This window comes from Mesocricetus auratus, unplaced genomic scaffold, assembly GCF_017639785.1.
Source record: "Mesocricetus auratus isolate SY011 unplaced genomic scaffold, BCM_Maur_2.0 Super-Scaffold_100013, whole genome shotgun sequence".
Lineage (NCBI taxonomy): Eukaryota > Metazoa > Chordata > Mammalia > Rodentia > Cricetidae > Mesocricetus > Mesocricetus auratus.
Window position 1 is genome coordinate 46785561 of NW_024429196.1, and position 15519 is coordinate 46801079.

At 40.8% G+C, this 15519-nt stretch overlaps 1 protein-coding gene across 13 annotated transcripts in view; it reads left to right on the forward strand.

Annotated features, from left to right (window-relative positions):
• Nucleotides 1-15519, forward strand: part of LOC101827296 (cytidine monophosphate-N-acetylneuraminic acid hydroxylase) — a 70852-nt gene that overhangs the window by 32176 nt on the left and 23157 nt on the right. For 11 of the 13 annotated variants that reach the window (XR_002382051.2, XR_002382050.2, XR_002382048.2 and 8 more), the window contains 7 exons: nt 825-916; nt 2936-3045; nt 4732-4922; nt 9019-9166; nt 9477-9558; nt 10437-10574; nt 13914-14049. Coding sequence is in view for 2 of the 13 variants with exons in the window: in XM_040755717.1 (XP_040611651.1) it covers nt 825-916; nt 2936-3045; nt 4732-4922; nt 9019-9166; nt 9477-9558; nt 10437-10574; nt 13914-14049 (897 nt within the window). In the remaining 11 variants the exon portion in view is untranslated. Of the gene's footprint in view, nt 1-824; nt 917-1274; nt 1441-2935; nt 3046-4731; nt 4923-9018; nt 9167-9476; nt 9559-10436; nt 10575-13913; nt 14050-15519 lie in introns of those variants that run through there. The other 2 variants (XR_002382055.2, XR_002382054.2) reach the window with 2 other exon arrangements.

Sequence of the window (15519 nt, forward strand, 5' to 3'; positions counted from 1 at the left end):
CAAAACTATATTCACTTTTAGCCATATGTGGCGATACACACCTTTAATCCCAACACTTGGGAGACAGAGTCAGGTGGATCTCTGTGAGTTCAAAGCCAGCCTGGTCTGCAAATAGAGTTCCAGGACAGCCATAGCTACACAAAGACACCCTGTCTTGAAAAATTAAAGAAAGGAAAGAAGAAAAGGAAATATACTTGCTTTGTCTGAAATTCATGTTTATCTGAGTATACTGTATCTGATCCAGTAATCATACTCTCAAACCTTAAACTCTAGGGAAACATTTTTGGGATTCGAAACTAGTTGAACACTAGAGGTGAAGGGTTGCAGGTGGATAAGTCACACGTATCCATAAGCACGTTCTTGCTGAACCTTACTTCAATGTTATGAGAATGGACTTTTGAGCAGAATGGGCTGTCTGCAAGGGTGTGGTCTCCTATCATCACCTTGCTTATCTGGGTACAGCCGTTGCTTTACCCCTGGCCAGCCTTCACTTCTTCCCCTAGAGCCTGTGTCTGATCAACCTCATTCAAGACTGACCGTTCCTCTGAGCCCTGACCCAGGACAATGTTACTTACCTTGAAGACCATTCTGTTGTCTCTAACACACAGGCTTGATCTTCACATTTAAAAACATTGCTTGATGATTAGCCAGTATTTCCTTGCCCCCCCCCCCGCCGTGTCATCTGTTCATAGATTCTTTTTCATGTATTTTGCATTCCATCAATTGCTTTGACTTCCCTGTCATGAGTTGCCATTCTGCTCATCAGCACTAATTCTCTTTTCACTGTGTCATATAGCTGACTATCATCCCCCCCACACCCCCAGGTCCGTTAAATGCACAAAGCACAACTGGAAGTTAGATGTGAGCACCATGAAGTACATCAACCCTCCAGGGAGCTTCTGTCAGGACGAGCTGGGTAAACACTCATCAATACTTCCTGCCAGGGTGGGCCGGGGGAGGGGAGACTTTGGCAGCTTCCAATCTCCAAGTTTTGGATCTGTTCTGATTTTAAACCACTAGACCTACCTGATTTATTGATAGTTTGTTTGAGACAAGGCCTTGCTTTCTTGTGCTTATTGATCATTTGCTTTTCATCTTTGGAGAACTGCCCACTCCTTTCACTAGCTCATTTATTGTTTGGGTACTTGGTTTCTCAATGGTAAGCTTTTTTGGTTCTTCGGAAGTCTAGGTATAGCTCTTTTGCCAGAAGTAGAGTGAACAAATATATTCTCCTAGTCTGTGGCCATTCTTCACCAAATTGCTTCATTTGCTAGGCAGAAGCTTGTTAATGTCATGAAGTTCTACTTGTCCACTGCTGGTGCCATTTCCTGATAGACTGGAGTCCTATTCAGAAACGTCATGCCCATGGCCATCTACGTTTTGGACTCTTTCATCTACTCTTTCCCCTAGCAGTTTCACTGTTTCAGATCCTGTATTAAGGTATTTGATCCTTTTGGGTTAATTTTCATTAGAGTAAAAGATGGCGATCTGGTTTCATTCTTGACTAGTGGGTATCCGGTTTTATCAGCACTATTTGTTGAAGATATTTTCTTTTCACTAACGTATATTTTTGGTATCTTTGTCAAAAAGTGAACTGCTTCTAGCTAAGTGGGTTTATATGAGTTCTTCACTCTGACCCATTTGTCTATGTGTTTTTGTAACATCCTGGTTTTTTTTCTTATCATGGCTCTGTGGAAAATTTGTACTACTTTTATTAAATTCATTCATAAGTATTTTATTCTTTTTGATCATCCTATAAGCATAGTTTTAAGATTGCTCATTGCTATGTATAGAAGTATTGACTTTCATACTGAACATGTATCTGTAGTCATCCTGAACTCACTTATTAATCCTATAATCCCGTGTTAAATATGTTAGATGTTTTATATTTAGGATCATGTCCTCTGTGGATACAGATAGCTTAACTTCTTTCTAATTTGAATGTCTTTTACTTCATTTTCTTGCATTTCCAGGCAGAAGTGGCAAGAGAAGAGCCTCCTGGTTCTGTTTCTGCTCTCACAGTGAAAGCAACTGTGTGTTTCTCAACTGTCCTTTTTCAGGTTGAGGACCTGCTTTGCTACTCTCTGTCTCCTATCAGTTTCTTCTAAATCATAAAAGGATGCTGTATTTTGTCAAATATCTTTTCTGTAACCATTGAGATGCTCATGTGTTTCCTCCTTTCTTTCTGCCAATATGATGTAGCCCATTGATTTTTGAATATTGAATTATCATGACATTTTTCAAATATTGAACCATTCTGGCATCGATCTCACTTGGTCATATATGATTCTGTTTCAGACCAGCTAAGTAAGCAGTAATAACTTGATACCAAAACCAATCAAACATACTGTAAGAAAAGAAAGCTAAAGCTGTTATTGGGAATTATTTACTTACTTTTCTTATTGTTGTGACCAAATTCCTGACAAGGAACAATTTGAGAGAGGGGAGATTTCTTTTGGCTCGTGATTGGAATGGATATGTGACCCATCTTTGTGTATTCTGAGCTTTCCCAGGCTGGCATCCCTCTGCATGACGCCACTCATCATGCCGCCTGCCTGTGGCTTATTTCTTGCATCTGTCAGTCATCTCATCTCACAAGTCTAACTTGAGTGACTTGAAATCCGGTTAGGAGTTCCTTCTTGTATATTCTCTCAGCACCTTGGCATTCTCTCTTTCAATGGTTTCATTGCACTGCAGTTGTGTGGATGTGTATCTGTCAAACATGCCTGCGATCCCTTGAGTTCCTTAAGTGTTTGTGAATAAGGATATGAGCAGCATCAGCTGTTGTCGTGTGTGCCTTGCGATCAGTGAGTATTCTCTCCTGTTGTGAGTGTAATTTTGACCCTCTGTGCTCGGACTATATGTTTCTCTTTCAGTGGTACTTTCGAAAATGTCATTTTATCACTTGCTCAGATTTATCTCCCTTTGGTTCTAGTTGTCGAAATGGATGAAAACAATGGGCTTTTCCTTATAGAACTGAATCCTCCTAATCCTTGGGACTCTGATCCCAGATCTCCTGAAGAGTTGGCTTTTGGGGAAGTACAGGTAAGAAAACATTAAAATTATAATATTCCTAATAAAATAAAACTAAGATTTCCTTCATATGTATATTTGCATATCTTCACACCTATATTTATATAGAGAGACATTTTACACACACACACACACACACTCGACCTACAAAAATCATGTTTTAGAAGAGCCATGTAAAACAGTTGGAAGATATTCAGGAACTACCTGTAGTGTCTGAACGTTTCTGGATAAGATGGTTTATCATTAGTGCTTTGATGATAAAATACTTGAGGCTAGGAACTTTATGAAGGAAAGAGGCTGATTTAAAACATAGTTTGAAAGTTTCAAAAGCATATTGTTTGCATGTGCCCAGATCTGGTGATGGGTGGACTAACAATGGCAGGAGTGTGCATAAAAGTGACATGTCACACATGCAGAACAATGAGTGGAGGGACATGCCAGTCCCCTCATGAAAGCCCATTCTTGAGGGAACTGGCAGATCCTGAGATCCTGTAATCCTGCAGTAACTAACTACATTGATCTCTTCTACAATCTCTGCCCCTAATGAATTAATGACTTCATACCAGGCTCCACCTTTTAAAGATCCCATGCACTCTCAACATATCCATGCTGACTACCATGTTTCAAGCATGGAACCTTTGGAGAATAATCTGTATTCCCACTGTGACAGATAACAAGCTGTGTATTTTTGTACCTCAACCTGAGTCTTTTGCAAGTCTTGATGCATTTTCTACCTTCAGGGCATGTTCCTCTAAAGAAAATACTTCAGAAGTTTGGGGAAGATAAACACACAAATATATATATTGACCCTCTGTGCTTGGACTATATGTTTCTCTTCCAGTGGTACTTTCGGAAATGTCATTTTATCACTTACTCAGATTTATCTCCCATATATATTCTGTATGTTTAGGAAACTGTGTGCATTTGGACAACTATTTTGTTTATTTGTTTTTGTTTTGCTTTGTTTGAGACAAATGAGACTGCACTCAGGAATAATAAAAAGGAATTTGATTCCTGACTGTTCCTTGTGTCATAACTGACTCTTATCTTATCTCTAGTCCTCCATGTGTTCTCTGTCTGTGGGTGTGCCAGGCAGGGGGAAGCAAGAGGGTGAAGAATAAGTTTAAAATTCCCCTATCTGTGGATGTGCCAGGCAGGGGGAAACAGGAGGATGAGGAATGAGTTTAGAATTCCCCTACCCGTGTCTGTCTAGAAGTCATTATTGATACCCATTCTTAGAGGCCCTTGGTACATACACAGGTAGTAAGAAGGGAATGTAGTGCAGAAAACCATACAATTCAGTTTGCCTGATGTCACTCCGGTCTGCAGTTGTTCCAATCCACCAAACTAATCAGGAATCATGTAATCAACATGCCTTGATACCACACTGGCATGTTATGTTCCTCAATGCTAGTCCTAACATTTCTAACTGCTTTATCTTGGAAACTGTTGCTGCTTGGATTGGCCAGATAATACCTAAACACAGAGGATCTGGTTTAAAGAGAGTAAAATCAGGTGCATCTGTTGGCTTGACACCAGGAACTTTTCTGACAGTCTGTGGAGGGGCTGTGTTCTGTCTCTGCGTGCCCGCAGTTGAAGCTGAGGCAGAGTTGGCCTGACCTTGTTAGAGAAACATCCTGAGCCATTGTGGCTGACCAGTAACCTGATCATAACAGGAATCTCACTCTTTTCTAACAGATAACATATCTCACTCATGCCTGCATGGACCTCAAATTGGGAGACAAGCGGATGGTGTTTGACCCTTGGTTAATTGGCCCTGCTTTTGCCCGAGGATGGTGGTTGCTACATGAGCCTCCATCTGACTGGCTCGAGAGGCTGTGCAAAGCAGATCTCATTTACATCAGTCACATGCACTCAGACCACCTGAGGTAATGAACCCAAGCACCCAACTCCTGAGATAACTAACACAGTGGCTGAACTATAGGTATCAGTGGGCTCATGTGGGTTGTTGCTCTGCTTCTTAGACAGGTTCTTAAGAAGTTCAGGCTGGCCTTGAACTCACTGTGAGGTTAGGGATGCCCTTACACTGCTGATCCTTATACTTCTACTTCCAAATGCTGGGTTTATAGACACATTCCACTATGCCTTGCTTATAAAAGGTTTTTAGATTCTTCTACAATCACTGCCCACTCTGATTTGCCCCATTAGGACTATGAAAAAGAAGAAAAGTAAAAGTACATTTTTGTACATGTACCACAATTTTAATTTTAAAAGTGCTCCACAGTTTATACCAATAGGAATAACAAAGGAGCATTATGGATAACACCTTGCAGACTTTTATTTTGTCTTACTTGGAACAATGAACAGGCATAAAGCCCACCAGAGTGACCTTCTTTTAGTTCAAAATTTATAGCACAAATCAACATATATTTGTTGTAAAGGGTCAGTGTTCTCAGCATTTGAAAAACTGAGGCAGGAGTGATGGGGGATGTCCTTCTGTATATATGTTTCTCTTATTGACCGATGAATAAAACAGTTTGGCCAATAGAGGCAGGAAGATAGGCAGGACTAGGAGATGAGAAGAATTCTAGGAAAGGTAGGCAGAGAGGTGCTGCAAAGGGACGCCATGTAGAGAGCAGGAGGATAGGATGTGCCAGGTGTCCTCTGGTAAGATAAGGCTACGTAGAAATACATAGGTTGGTAGTTAAATGGGTTAATAATTAAGTCAAAGCTAGTCAATGAGAAGCCTAAGGCATTGGCCAACAGTTTTATATACTATTATAAGTCTCTGTGTGCTTATGTGGGGCAAAATGACTGCAAGACCTGGCAGAAAAGAAACTCTAGCAACACAGGAGGATCAGGAACTCAATGCCAGTGTGGGCTATATAGCAACAATGTCTCAAGAATGACAAAAAGCTATTCTTTTTTTCTTTTAATAAAGGACAACCAGAATCCTTTGGGCTAGCCATAAAACACATACTGAACCTCATTCAACATTACCATTGAGACAGGAGACTCACAGGGAGTCACAAATGAGAGCAGGAATTAATAAAAAAAACTTTTGGTGATGGATATAATTTCCATGAGTCATAAAATATTATTGCATTTATCTTACATAATCTTGCAATAATAAAATAAAATCAAGAAGTCTGGCTCACACACTGGTATCCCTGGCATATTGTTTGTTGAGACAGAGCCTTGCTATGTATCCAGGATGGTTTGGGTCTTTCTGTCTCAGCTTCTCATGTGCTAAGATCACTATGTTTCACTGCTATGATCTGTTTTAAAACATCTTCACAGTGTTCTCAAATGCCCAGTCCCAAGTTAGCCCAGCCATCATGCCTGTAAATGGAGAATGGTGCTAGTAACCCAAAGGATGCCTCTTGAATCCAGGCAACCAGAAGGGAGGATGAAAGCACAGCCTCCAATTCAGAAGTCACACTTAAAACAACAACAAATTCTTCTTTTTTAATGAATGAATTATCAGAAGAAGGCAGGTCATATTTTCACTCGGTGTTTAATTATGGGTTGTGTCAGTTTTTATGCTGTTTGTACGTTTTTGATCCCTTTTTCTTAGTAGTGCCTACAATGTTTCTCAAGCACTTTAGCTCCTTTATCTGTGACCCTTATGATAAAGTGTATGCTGGATATACTTTGCTAGAATGCCTCCACTAAGGATAAAATGTTGGTTGTTAGTTGGATGACCCCTAAAGGGTGTGAAACTAGAGGAAATATATATATGGGAAGTGGTTTAACTTTTGAATGAACTGGATTAGTAATCAACATATTGCTTATAACTCACATAACTGTCTAACCCCTAGAGACCGCAATATTACAAAACTTTGTCTATTGCAATTCTTTTGCCCTTAATTAGTTCTTAAAACCACACTTGACTAATCTGAGGCCTGTGGAAGCCCTGGATGCATGTTTTGTAATAACCGCCAAGTGTGCTGATGATTTTGTATAGTTTGTTATATTAAGTAAGAATGACAGTGGTATGCAAATGATGTGATTGCATTACATATCATTTCCAATTGCCCAAGTCTTAAAGAGAGGCATTCTATTAGACAACACTGAATTCATGGTAGGACAGGGATAAGAACTTCAAATGTCTTTTAGTCAAGGCACTCTTTGCTGTTGGCCAGACAGGCCAGTTGAGAGCAGTGTCAGGGCCTCTTGAGGCAAAGTTGTTACATGTTAAAAGTACAGTGTCCTAACCACCCATTGTGTAAAAGATTAGCTGAGTGTTTGCCAGTGGAAAATAACTGACACTGGTGAGTTTTTCCTCTTTCACTCTATCTCTGTGACAAAACCCTTCTCATTTTGATTCTTTCCTGGTCAATTAATAACCACTGAGATCATTTACCCCAATCCCACTGTCTGACCTTTACTTTCTAAATAAAACTTCCCAGAATTATGAAAACAAGGGAGAAAACAGTGTTGTGTGGCAAATAGTGTTCCAAGAAATGTGATTTCATAACGTCAGTATAGTATTGTTACATTATATTAGCAGATGAGGGTAAGAAAACCACTGCATTATTAGTTGCTTTTTTGTTGTTTTGATAAACCACTGTGACCAAGTCAACTTATAGATGATACAATTTATTTGAGTTAACAGTTCCAGATCACTAGAGTTCATCCTGGGTGGGATGAGGGGATGGCTGTTGTGGTGGCTAGAACAACCACATATTAAACCGGGAGCATGAAGCAGAGAGAATACCCTAGTGACATACTTCCTCTGAGGCCACACTCTTAAGTCTACCCAAACTGCTGCCAGCTAAGGACCAATATTCAAATGGTCAAGACTATGGGGATATGTTCTTTCATGCTGCCACAGCTATAAGCAGTAAATTAACCCTTTGGAGGTAATTGTTGTCCTAATCTTCTTTATGATACGAGATTTGTTTTCTGAACCCAGAGATTAAAGGCAAGTCAAAAGAATCCTGGAATTTTTAAATCTTTTGCTTAGGGAAGAAAACCTGCTTCCTCCCTGACTCACAAGTTCTGCTTATTTGGGAAGTTCTTCAGTGTGGGAATGTTCTGTTAGTACAGGCGATATATACTGGTATACATACTTTGTTCGTGCTTATGGTAATGTAATATGATAGCCTGATTCTTTTATGTATTTGTCTGTAGATTTCAGGCATGTGGTACCATGCCCAGACATTAGTCTGATTCTAAAACAGAAACTGTCTTCTAATGGAAACAGTGCTAGGTTTGGTTAGAAAAACCAAATTTTCAACACCAGTTTATTGTTTTTATTACTCGCACACATATGGCTATGTTTTCTCATCTATAAAAATAAAATCCTCAGAGCATATAATAAAATCAAGTGACCACTGGGCTGAGTCAGGAAGATCCTTAGGAACTCCGGGTCAGCTTGGGCTATACAATGAGACCCTATCTCAACCAAAACAAAACAAGACACCCCCCACAAAACAAAACAAAAAGCAACAATAACAACAAAAAACACAACAGAAAAAGAATCAAAATATCTGGTAACACCTGTGATAGAATGTATACATTTGTTCACCTCTCTACCGTACCCTACAGTGCTACATAAAAATTTCATGTGATGAATGCTCAATAGAAATGAAAATCGCTTTCATGTATTATAAGCAGTTGAAAAGACCTGGATGACTAGTTACACAGAGTTGAGATTACTAGAATGTTTATCCTCTCCATTAAATTTTACTGTATGGCACCTCTGGTAACGAGTCCTCCAAAGGATGAACAATATTCTGCACTCCATCTAGCCTCACCACTCAATCACCACTCAAAGCAATGCTGGTGTGGAACATTGTACTCACACACCTGACTGGTGTCCATTCCAAGGTTTGTGCTATGTTCTAACTGTGAAATGGTGTCTCCTGAGATGTTGCCATTAGTATGAGCAGGCACCCATCCCTGAGCGCTCACAAAAAGCTAATTTCCAACTCCTTCCTTTTCAGTCAACATGCTGTTCTCTTGTTAATGAATCCCATTTTTTTTAAACCTTTCACTGTTTTCATCCTTCTGTTCTAGTTACCCCACTCTGAAGCAGCTTTCCCAGAGACGGCCAGATATTCCCATTTATGTTGGTGACACGGAAAGGCCTGTGTTTTGGAATCTGGACCAGAGCGGTGTCCAGCTAACTAACATCAATGTGGTACCATTTGGAGTGTGGCAACAGGTTAGAGATATGATTAATTATGCTGTCTGAGGTGGTACATAAGTGTATAGACAGCAGCCCATTTGTCTATACATGAGACATAGTAAAGAAAACCTGTATTTAAGCTTCATTTTTGGACATAAGTGCTTTGTTAAAAGATTTCCTTTCCATTTAGCAAATGCTTAACAGGCTAATAAAACCAGTTCCAGATAAAGTAGTTTTTTCTTTAAATTTTGGTCTGATTTGTCAGTCTTTCTCAAAATGACAGGCTTCTCAAATTTTAAATTAAGATCGAACTGACTTACATAATTGTTTTACTGTTGGATTGCAGGTAGACAAAAGTCTCCGGTTTATGATCTTGATGGATGGTGTTCATCCGGAGATGGACACATGCATTATCGTGGAGTACAAAGGTACTTCCCTTCCTCGTAAGCAATGAGCAGTGAGTCATGCCATGGGCAGGAAAGAGGATGACTACTGACTGACCTTCGGTTCATCTTCTGCTCTCGCCATTTAAGAGAAAACAGCATTCTATGGTTTTATCTTAGGAAAATGAACCTTTAGATCCTTTTTAATGAAAATTTGTCAGTATTTAGGAGTCTGTCATGACAGCTACATAACTTGTAGTACAAGGGAACCAATATTTATATCATTTCTATGCTATCATTAATTTATTGTTGAATAAATGTTTTGAGTCCCTTTCATCATATTGTTAGGTATGGTGGTAGAAGCAGAAGAACAGGAATTCAGGGCCATCTATGCTAAACAGTTCAGGCCAGCCTGGGCTCTATGAGATCCTGCCTCAAAGAGCAAAGCAAGCTGAGCAGAGTAAAACAAAACAAAATGAAAGGCCACTATCACTAGAAAGTGTCAACACGAGCGAGGCATGGCCTCAGTTAGCCAGTAATCACTTGGAATGTAATTGTACATAGAATTTGCCAGAGATAGGGGCATCTGTGTTGACCTGTCTCTGTAGTTTTAGCATCTGGAGATCAGGAATATTCTGTGAGACACAGTGACACTAGGCTGATGATCCATGAGGTACCCAGAACCCATTCAGCCAGAGGGATGAACTGCTTCACTTGGAAATCAGAATATTGTAAAAACTTTAGACTCTGACAGCTTCCTCTTTGTGGATTTTTGTGTTTGTCTGCTTAGTTTGTTTGGGTTTGGGGGGCATATCAATTCTTCTATAATCAGCTGAATCAGATTATATAGACTGCTCTGGACACCCTTGTTGTCTTGGTCATTCAAGTTAGAGGGTTTGAGATTTCATGTTGTTTCCCCACAGGTCATAAAATACTCAACACAGTGGATTGCACCAGACCCAATGGGGGAAGGCTGCCTGAGAAAGTTGCTCTAATGATGAGTGATTTTGCTGGAGGAGCATCAGGCTTTCCAATGACTTTCAGTGGCGGAAAATTTACTGGTAATAATTTATACCCTAGAGATACTGAGCATCAGGCATGGTGTTTGGATGGATGCTGTGAGAATAAGGACAGAGATAATCAACATGTGGTTCCTGTTCAGAGGAGCATGCTCTCCATTGGAAAGCCAGACAGGAACTGCAGACACTACACACTGAGGTTTCCAGCTTAGAATGTGGTGGTAGAGTGTTCTGGGAACACTGAGATGAAGGAGTTCCTGGGGGAGGGAGAATCTAGGAGCAGCTAAGAAAGACAGTCACAGAGAATCACGGTGTGGAACACAGGGAGGGACAAGGAAAGGATGGAGTGGGTGGCTCTGGCCTCAGTGTTCTTAGAATGAGGTCAAGAATATAGTTCGTGGGACTTGGTGTGGATGCTTCTTTCCGGTCCTATGGAGTGCTCATGGGTGGCACAGCCAGAGCAGGAGATTCTACTGCATAGGTTCCCATCCTGGAGCCCTTCTACTCCGGATCCAAGGGTAGTGTTGGGATTTCTATGAGGAAAGTATATTTATGAGATTGCTTATTTAGTTTTGTAGCCTTGATACAATGCTTACGATGTTTGGTAAGTGAGCCTTGTGGTACAATGTGGCTCAAATACCCCACCCAGAGAATGAAGCTAGCACTCTCGGCTAGCTTATTGCTTCCTTCTATGCTTTTATATCCATTGTCTCCCAAGATGTATAGCCACCAAAGAAAGAGGGAACATTTGTCCATAAGAGTTAAAATATAGCTAAAGGCAAATATAAGGAAAGCAAAATTATAGTTATGGAAGGTCAACTAGCATTATCCTGTGTTTGTGCATAATACAAATATGTGCATAGTATGTTTAAAGATCTATAAAGGTATATAAAGGATTTTAAAGGTATGTAAAATATATTGATAGTGATTATGTCAAGCGTTGTGTAATTTTTATATTTTCTATGTCCTTATCTCTATCAGGTTTCAATTTCAAAGGCTATACAACCATCTCTCTGACCCTGTGAGCCGCAACTCTAGGTCCTGTTTAATCAATCCTAAACTTCTCTGACCAGTTGCCTCCCAGTGTGCTCAGCTGGTCCCCTTTGCTGCCTGTTAGTGTCCTCAGGCTAGCACTCCTGGTCTACCCCGGCCCAGCTTGTTATGTTGACTATTTTCATTCACTGGGATCTTCTTCCTGCTACACTTGACATGACCAGCAGTTTCCCACGTGTCTCAATTCAGCTACTCTCTGGTCCCTGATTGCTCTGTGTAAGGCTGACCATGCCACCACACCTCAGCACAGATACTTCCTGACTGCTCTGTGTAAAGGTGACCATGCCACCCCACCTCAGTGCGGACACTCCCCACTCTACTGCCCTGCTGGATTATTCCCACTTTATTTCCCTTGTTAAAACTGACTGCTCTCCAAGTGGTGATGGCACACACCTTTAATCCCAGCACTCAGGAGGCAGAGGTAGGCGGTTCTCTGTGAGTTCAAGGCCAGCTGGTCTACAAATCTAGTTCCAGGACAGCCAGGGCTATTACAGAGAGAAACCCTGTCTCAACAACAGCAAAAAACCACCACCACAAACTGGCTTCTCTGAGTAGCAAAAAGACTCCTTGGGAGTACTTCCCATTTCTTGTTCATAAGATTTGCAGTCTTATATATCAGTCCTGTATGCTTAGTTCCCCAGAGAACCTCTGGAGCATAGAAGGTGTGTGAAGGAGAGGGAAGGATGGAGGGAGAGAGGAAAGAGAGAGACAGAGAGACAGAGACACAGAGACAGAGACACAGAGACACACACAGAGAGACAGAGACACAGAGAGAGAGAGACAGAGAGAGAGAGAGAGAGAGAGAGAGAGAGAGAGAGAGAGAGAGAGAGAGAGAGAGAGAGAGAGAAACTTTGTGAGGTTTCTATAATGAGTCTACTAATAGAGGAGGGAAGAGAAGTTAGGTCACTTACTCAATTCTGTAAGTGGTGGGCTGGGCTTTGATTCTAATTATGACTAACAACCATACTAGTGGTCTTAGTCATTGTGAGTTGTCAGGTTATAAAATTAGATTTCAGTTTTATGATGTACCAGGACAATAGCCACGTATACAGTAGTAAACGGTTAGTGACTGTAGGAGTTGCAGCGTACATAGGATGGGCTTGCCTACAAAATGGGGCTATTCATGCTGACCCTGTATTCGAGTCTCCAGTTTAACAAACAAGAAGTGGATTACTGGTCGCCTGGTAAATAATTAAAATTTGCTAAATCAAGCTGATTTGGCATCTCCATCGGTATCACAGTTATTAATTCTGCTTCTGTCTTTGTTATTCCTCCATTTTTTTTCTCCTGAGAAAGTCCCTGTCCAGTAGAGACAGATTTATTAAACTTTTCCATTTGTGATCCGCTGGTACCAGAGAAATTTTTATGCAACCCTGAGTGTATAAGCATATAAATAAGTATGCAAATCAAATATTTGCTAATAATAAATTATAAACACATTTATTTTAGAATAATTCTTTGCAATATATAATTTAGTATTTATTACAGACAGAAGCAAATTTTTATGGCTCAAAATGGATGTAGTTACTTATATAAAGAATTAATATTGAGTATTTGTACAGTAGGATGTGGGGTTTCTCCAGCAGTTTTCAAAGTTGATTGATATTTTGATTTTATGATTAATTCTGAGAATTACATTCACATAAATATCTATTACCATACAGCAGGATTATGTTTAGGGCCATTTAATCCATTCTTGGAAATTCTGTCCTGATCCCAAGTCAAAATTCATTGAACTTTTAAATTTTGTGAAACTCAAGTCAACAACTCAAACAGCAATTTTAAAAATCAAACACCCTGGCACAATACAATCCAAAGATACGCAATTTCATACATTCTTATGGAGGATGCTAAGAAAACATGAAAAGTCTCTACAATTAAATACTGTTTCTGAAAGAGCAGAAAAGATGGTGTGTACAGTAAAAACACACAGTTCATAGCATACAGCAGTTTCGAATGTGGGTCAAGAGCACACATAACTGATTATGTTGTGTCCTGTGATGACATGCCCAACGCAAAGCACATCTGTTGTGTGCTCAGAACCAAGGCTTCGGTGACATTACATGATGAACAGTGATGTCACAAGGCACAACACTGGTGAGCAGTACCATCATGTGAGTGTGTGTGTGTGTGTGTGTGTGTGTGTGTGTGTGGTTATTAAGTTTTGACTTCTCAGAAAACTTACAGCTGTTGATTTTCTTATGACGTCCACATTTAGCTACCCATCCTCACACTGGGTTATAGCCCAGTTTAAGAAGCTGGGAGCTAGGGCATTCACTTTCAAAGACTTCTGAACAGAGACCACTAACCCCAAACATGTCATTTCAGAGGAATGGAAAGCCCAGTTCATTAAGGCGGAAAGAAGAAAGCTTCTGAATTACAAAGCTCAGCTGGTGAAGGACCTGCAGCCTCGAATCTACTGTCCCTTTGCTGGGTATTTTGTGGAATCTCATCCATCTGACAAGTAGGGCTCTTCACTTCATTCAATATTTTCAGCTTAAATCCCTGTCTGTCAGGATGAGTGACTGCTATGAGTACATTGTGTAATGAGAAAAAGGTGTGTGTGTGTGTGTGTGTGTGTGTGTGTGTGTTAGTGTTTGTGGGTGAGGGTGCGTATGTACGTGTGAGAAAGTGGAGGCCTGAGAACAACCTTGGTCACCTGGTCCTTGGGTGAGGTTCACCTTTTTCTGAGACAAGGCCTCTCACTAGCCTAGGACTTGAGCCAGTGAGCACCAGGGACCTGCCTGTCTCTGACCACCCAGCCCTGGGATTATAGTGCGTGCCCCTGAGTCTGGCTTTTATCATGAGCACCGAGGATCAGACTCGGGGCCTCACACTTGCAAGGCAAGCTCTTTACTCACTATTTCTCCATCCCAATAGTCCACAACTTTCTAACCAGTTGTTGGCAAACGGATGAATCAAAGCCACAGAGTTAGTGCAGATGGGCACCTAAGACCTCCCAGGAAGGCAGGAAGCAGCCAACAGTCATTAAGCATGTGGCAGGAAGTGAACTGGGGCGGTTTAACTAACTCGTTGAAGTAACTCCCCCAGCCAGACTGTGAGGAAGGCTCTGTACAATTGCTGGAGACCGGGGATGTGAAACCAAGAAAGACAAAACCACTCTGTGAGAGGAGGAGCTGAGAAGCAAACCCTGGTTTGTCTGGCTCTAAACTCTTTCTCCACTGCATCTCAGTGGAGAGAAAAGAGTGAAGGAAAGTGTCTCTTGCCAGCGCTCCCTGGGTAGGTCACAGGAGACCAGACTAGATTGTTCAGTCCAAGTTTTCCAAGAAAACTACAGCAGTGTGCTTTACATGTTACTCTCTGCCTCACAACACATGAAAAAGCTCAATAGGAAGCCCGGATGGAAACAATCTGCACTGCATATCACTCCCCTAGGGCTCTAATAAAATAAAGCAAAGGGTGCCACAAACTACCTGGCCTTAAGAACAGCAGAGATCTGTTTCTCCCAGCTCCAGAAGCCGAGAGTTGTTGTGAAAGGGTCTTCTCTGGGTCTTCCTTTCTGCTTCTGCTTGTCTAGTGGTCATTTCACGCCACTCACTCTGTGCTCACCGGTGTCCATACTTTTCTGTTTTATGATGATGTGAGTCTCACCTTTATGGCCTTATTTTAGCCTGGTTACCTCTATAAAGATATCCACTCCAAACAAAAGTCACATTCTGTGGAACTCAGGATTAGGACTCTGACCTGTGTGATATTCCTTTGATATCAATGTTCATGTCAATGAGTTGATTCAGAATAAGCCAACTTCTAAGCAGACAGCTTTAGAAACCGATTTTGTTTCAAAATCAAACAAACTCCAAAGAAATCAATTTTGCCAGTGTATATTTGAATATTACACAAAGATAATTTTTTCATACTTGATTTTGTTATTGGAAAACCTTTAAGGATGGCTTGATCAACAAGCACATGAATC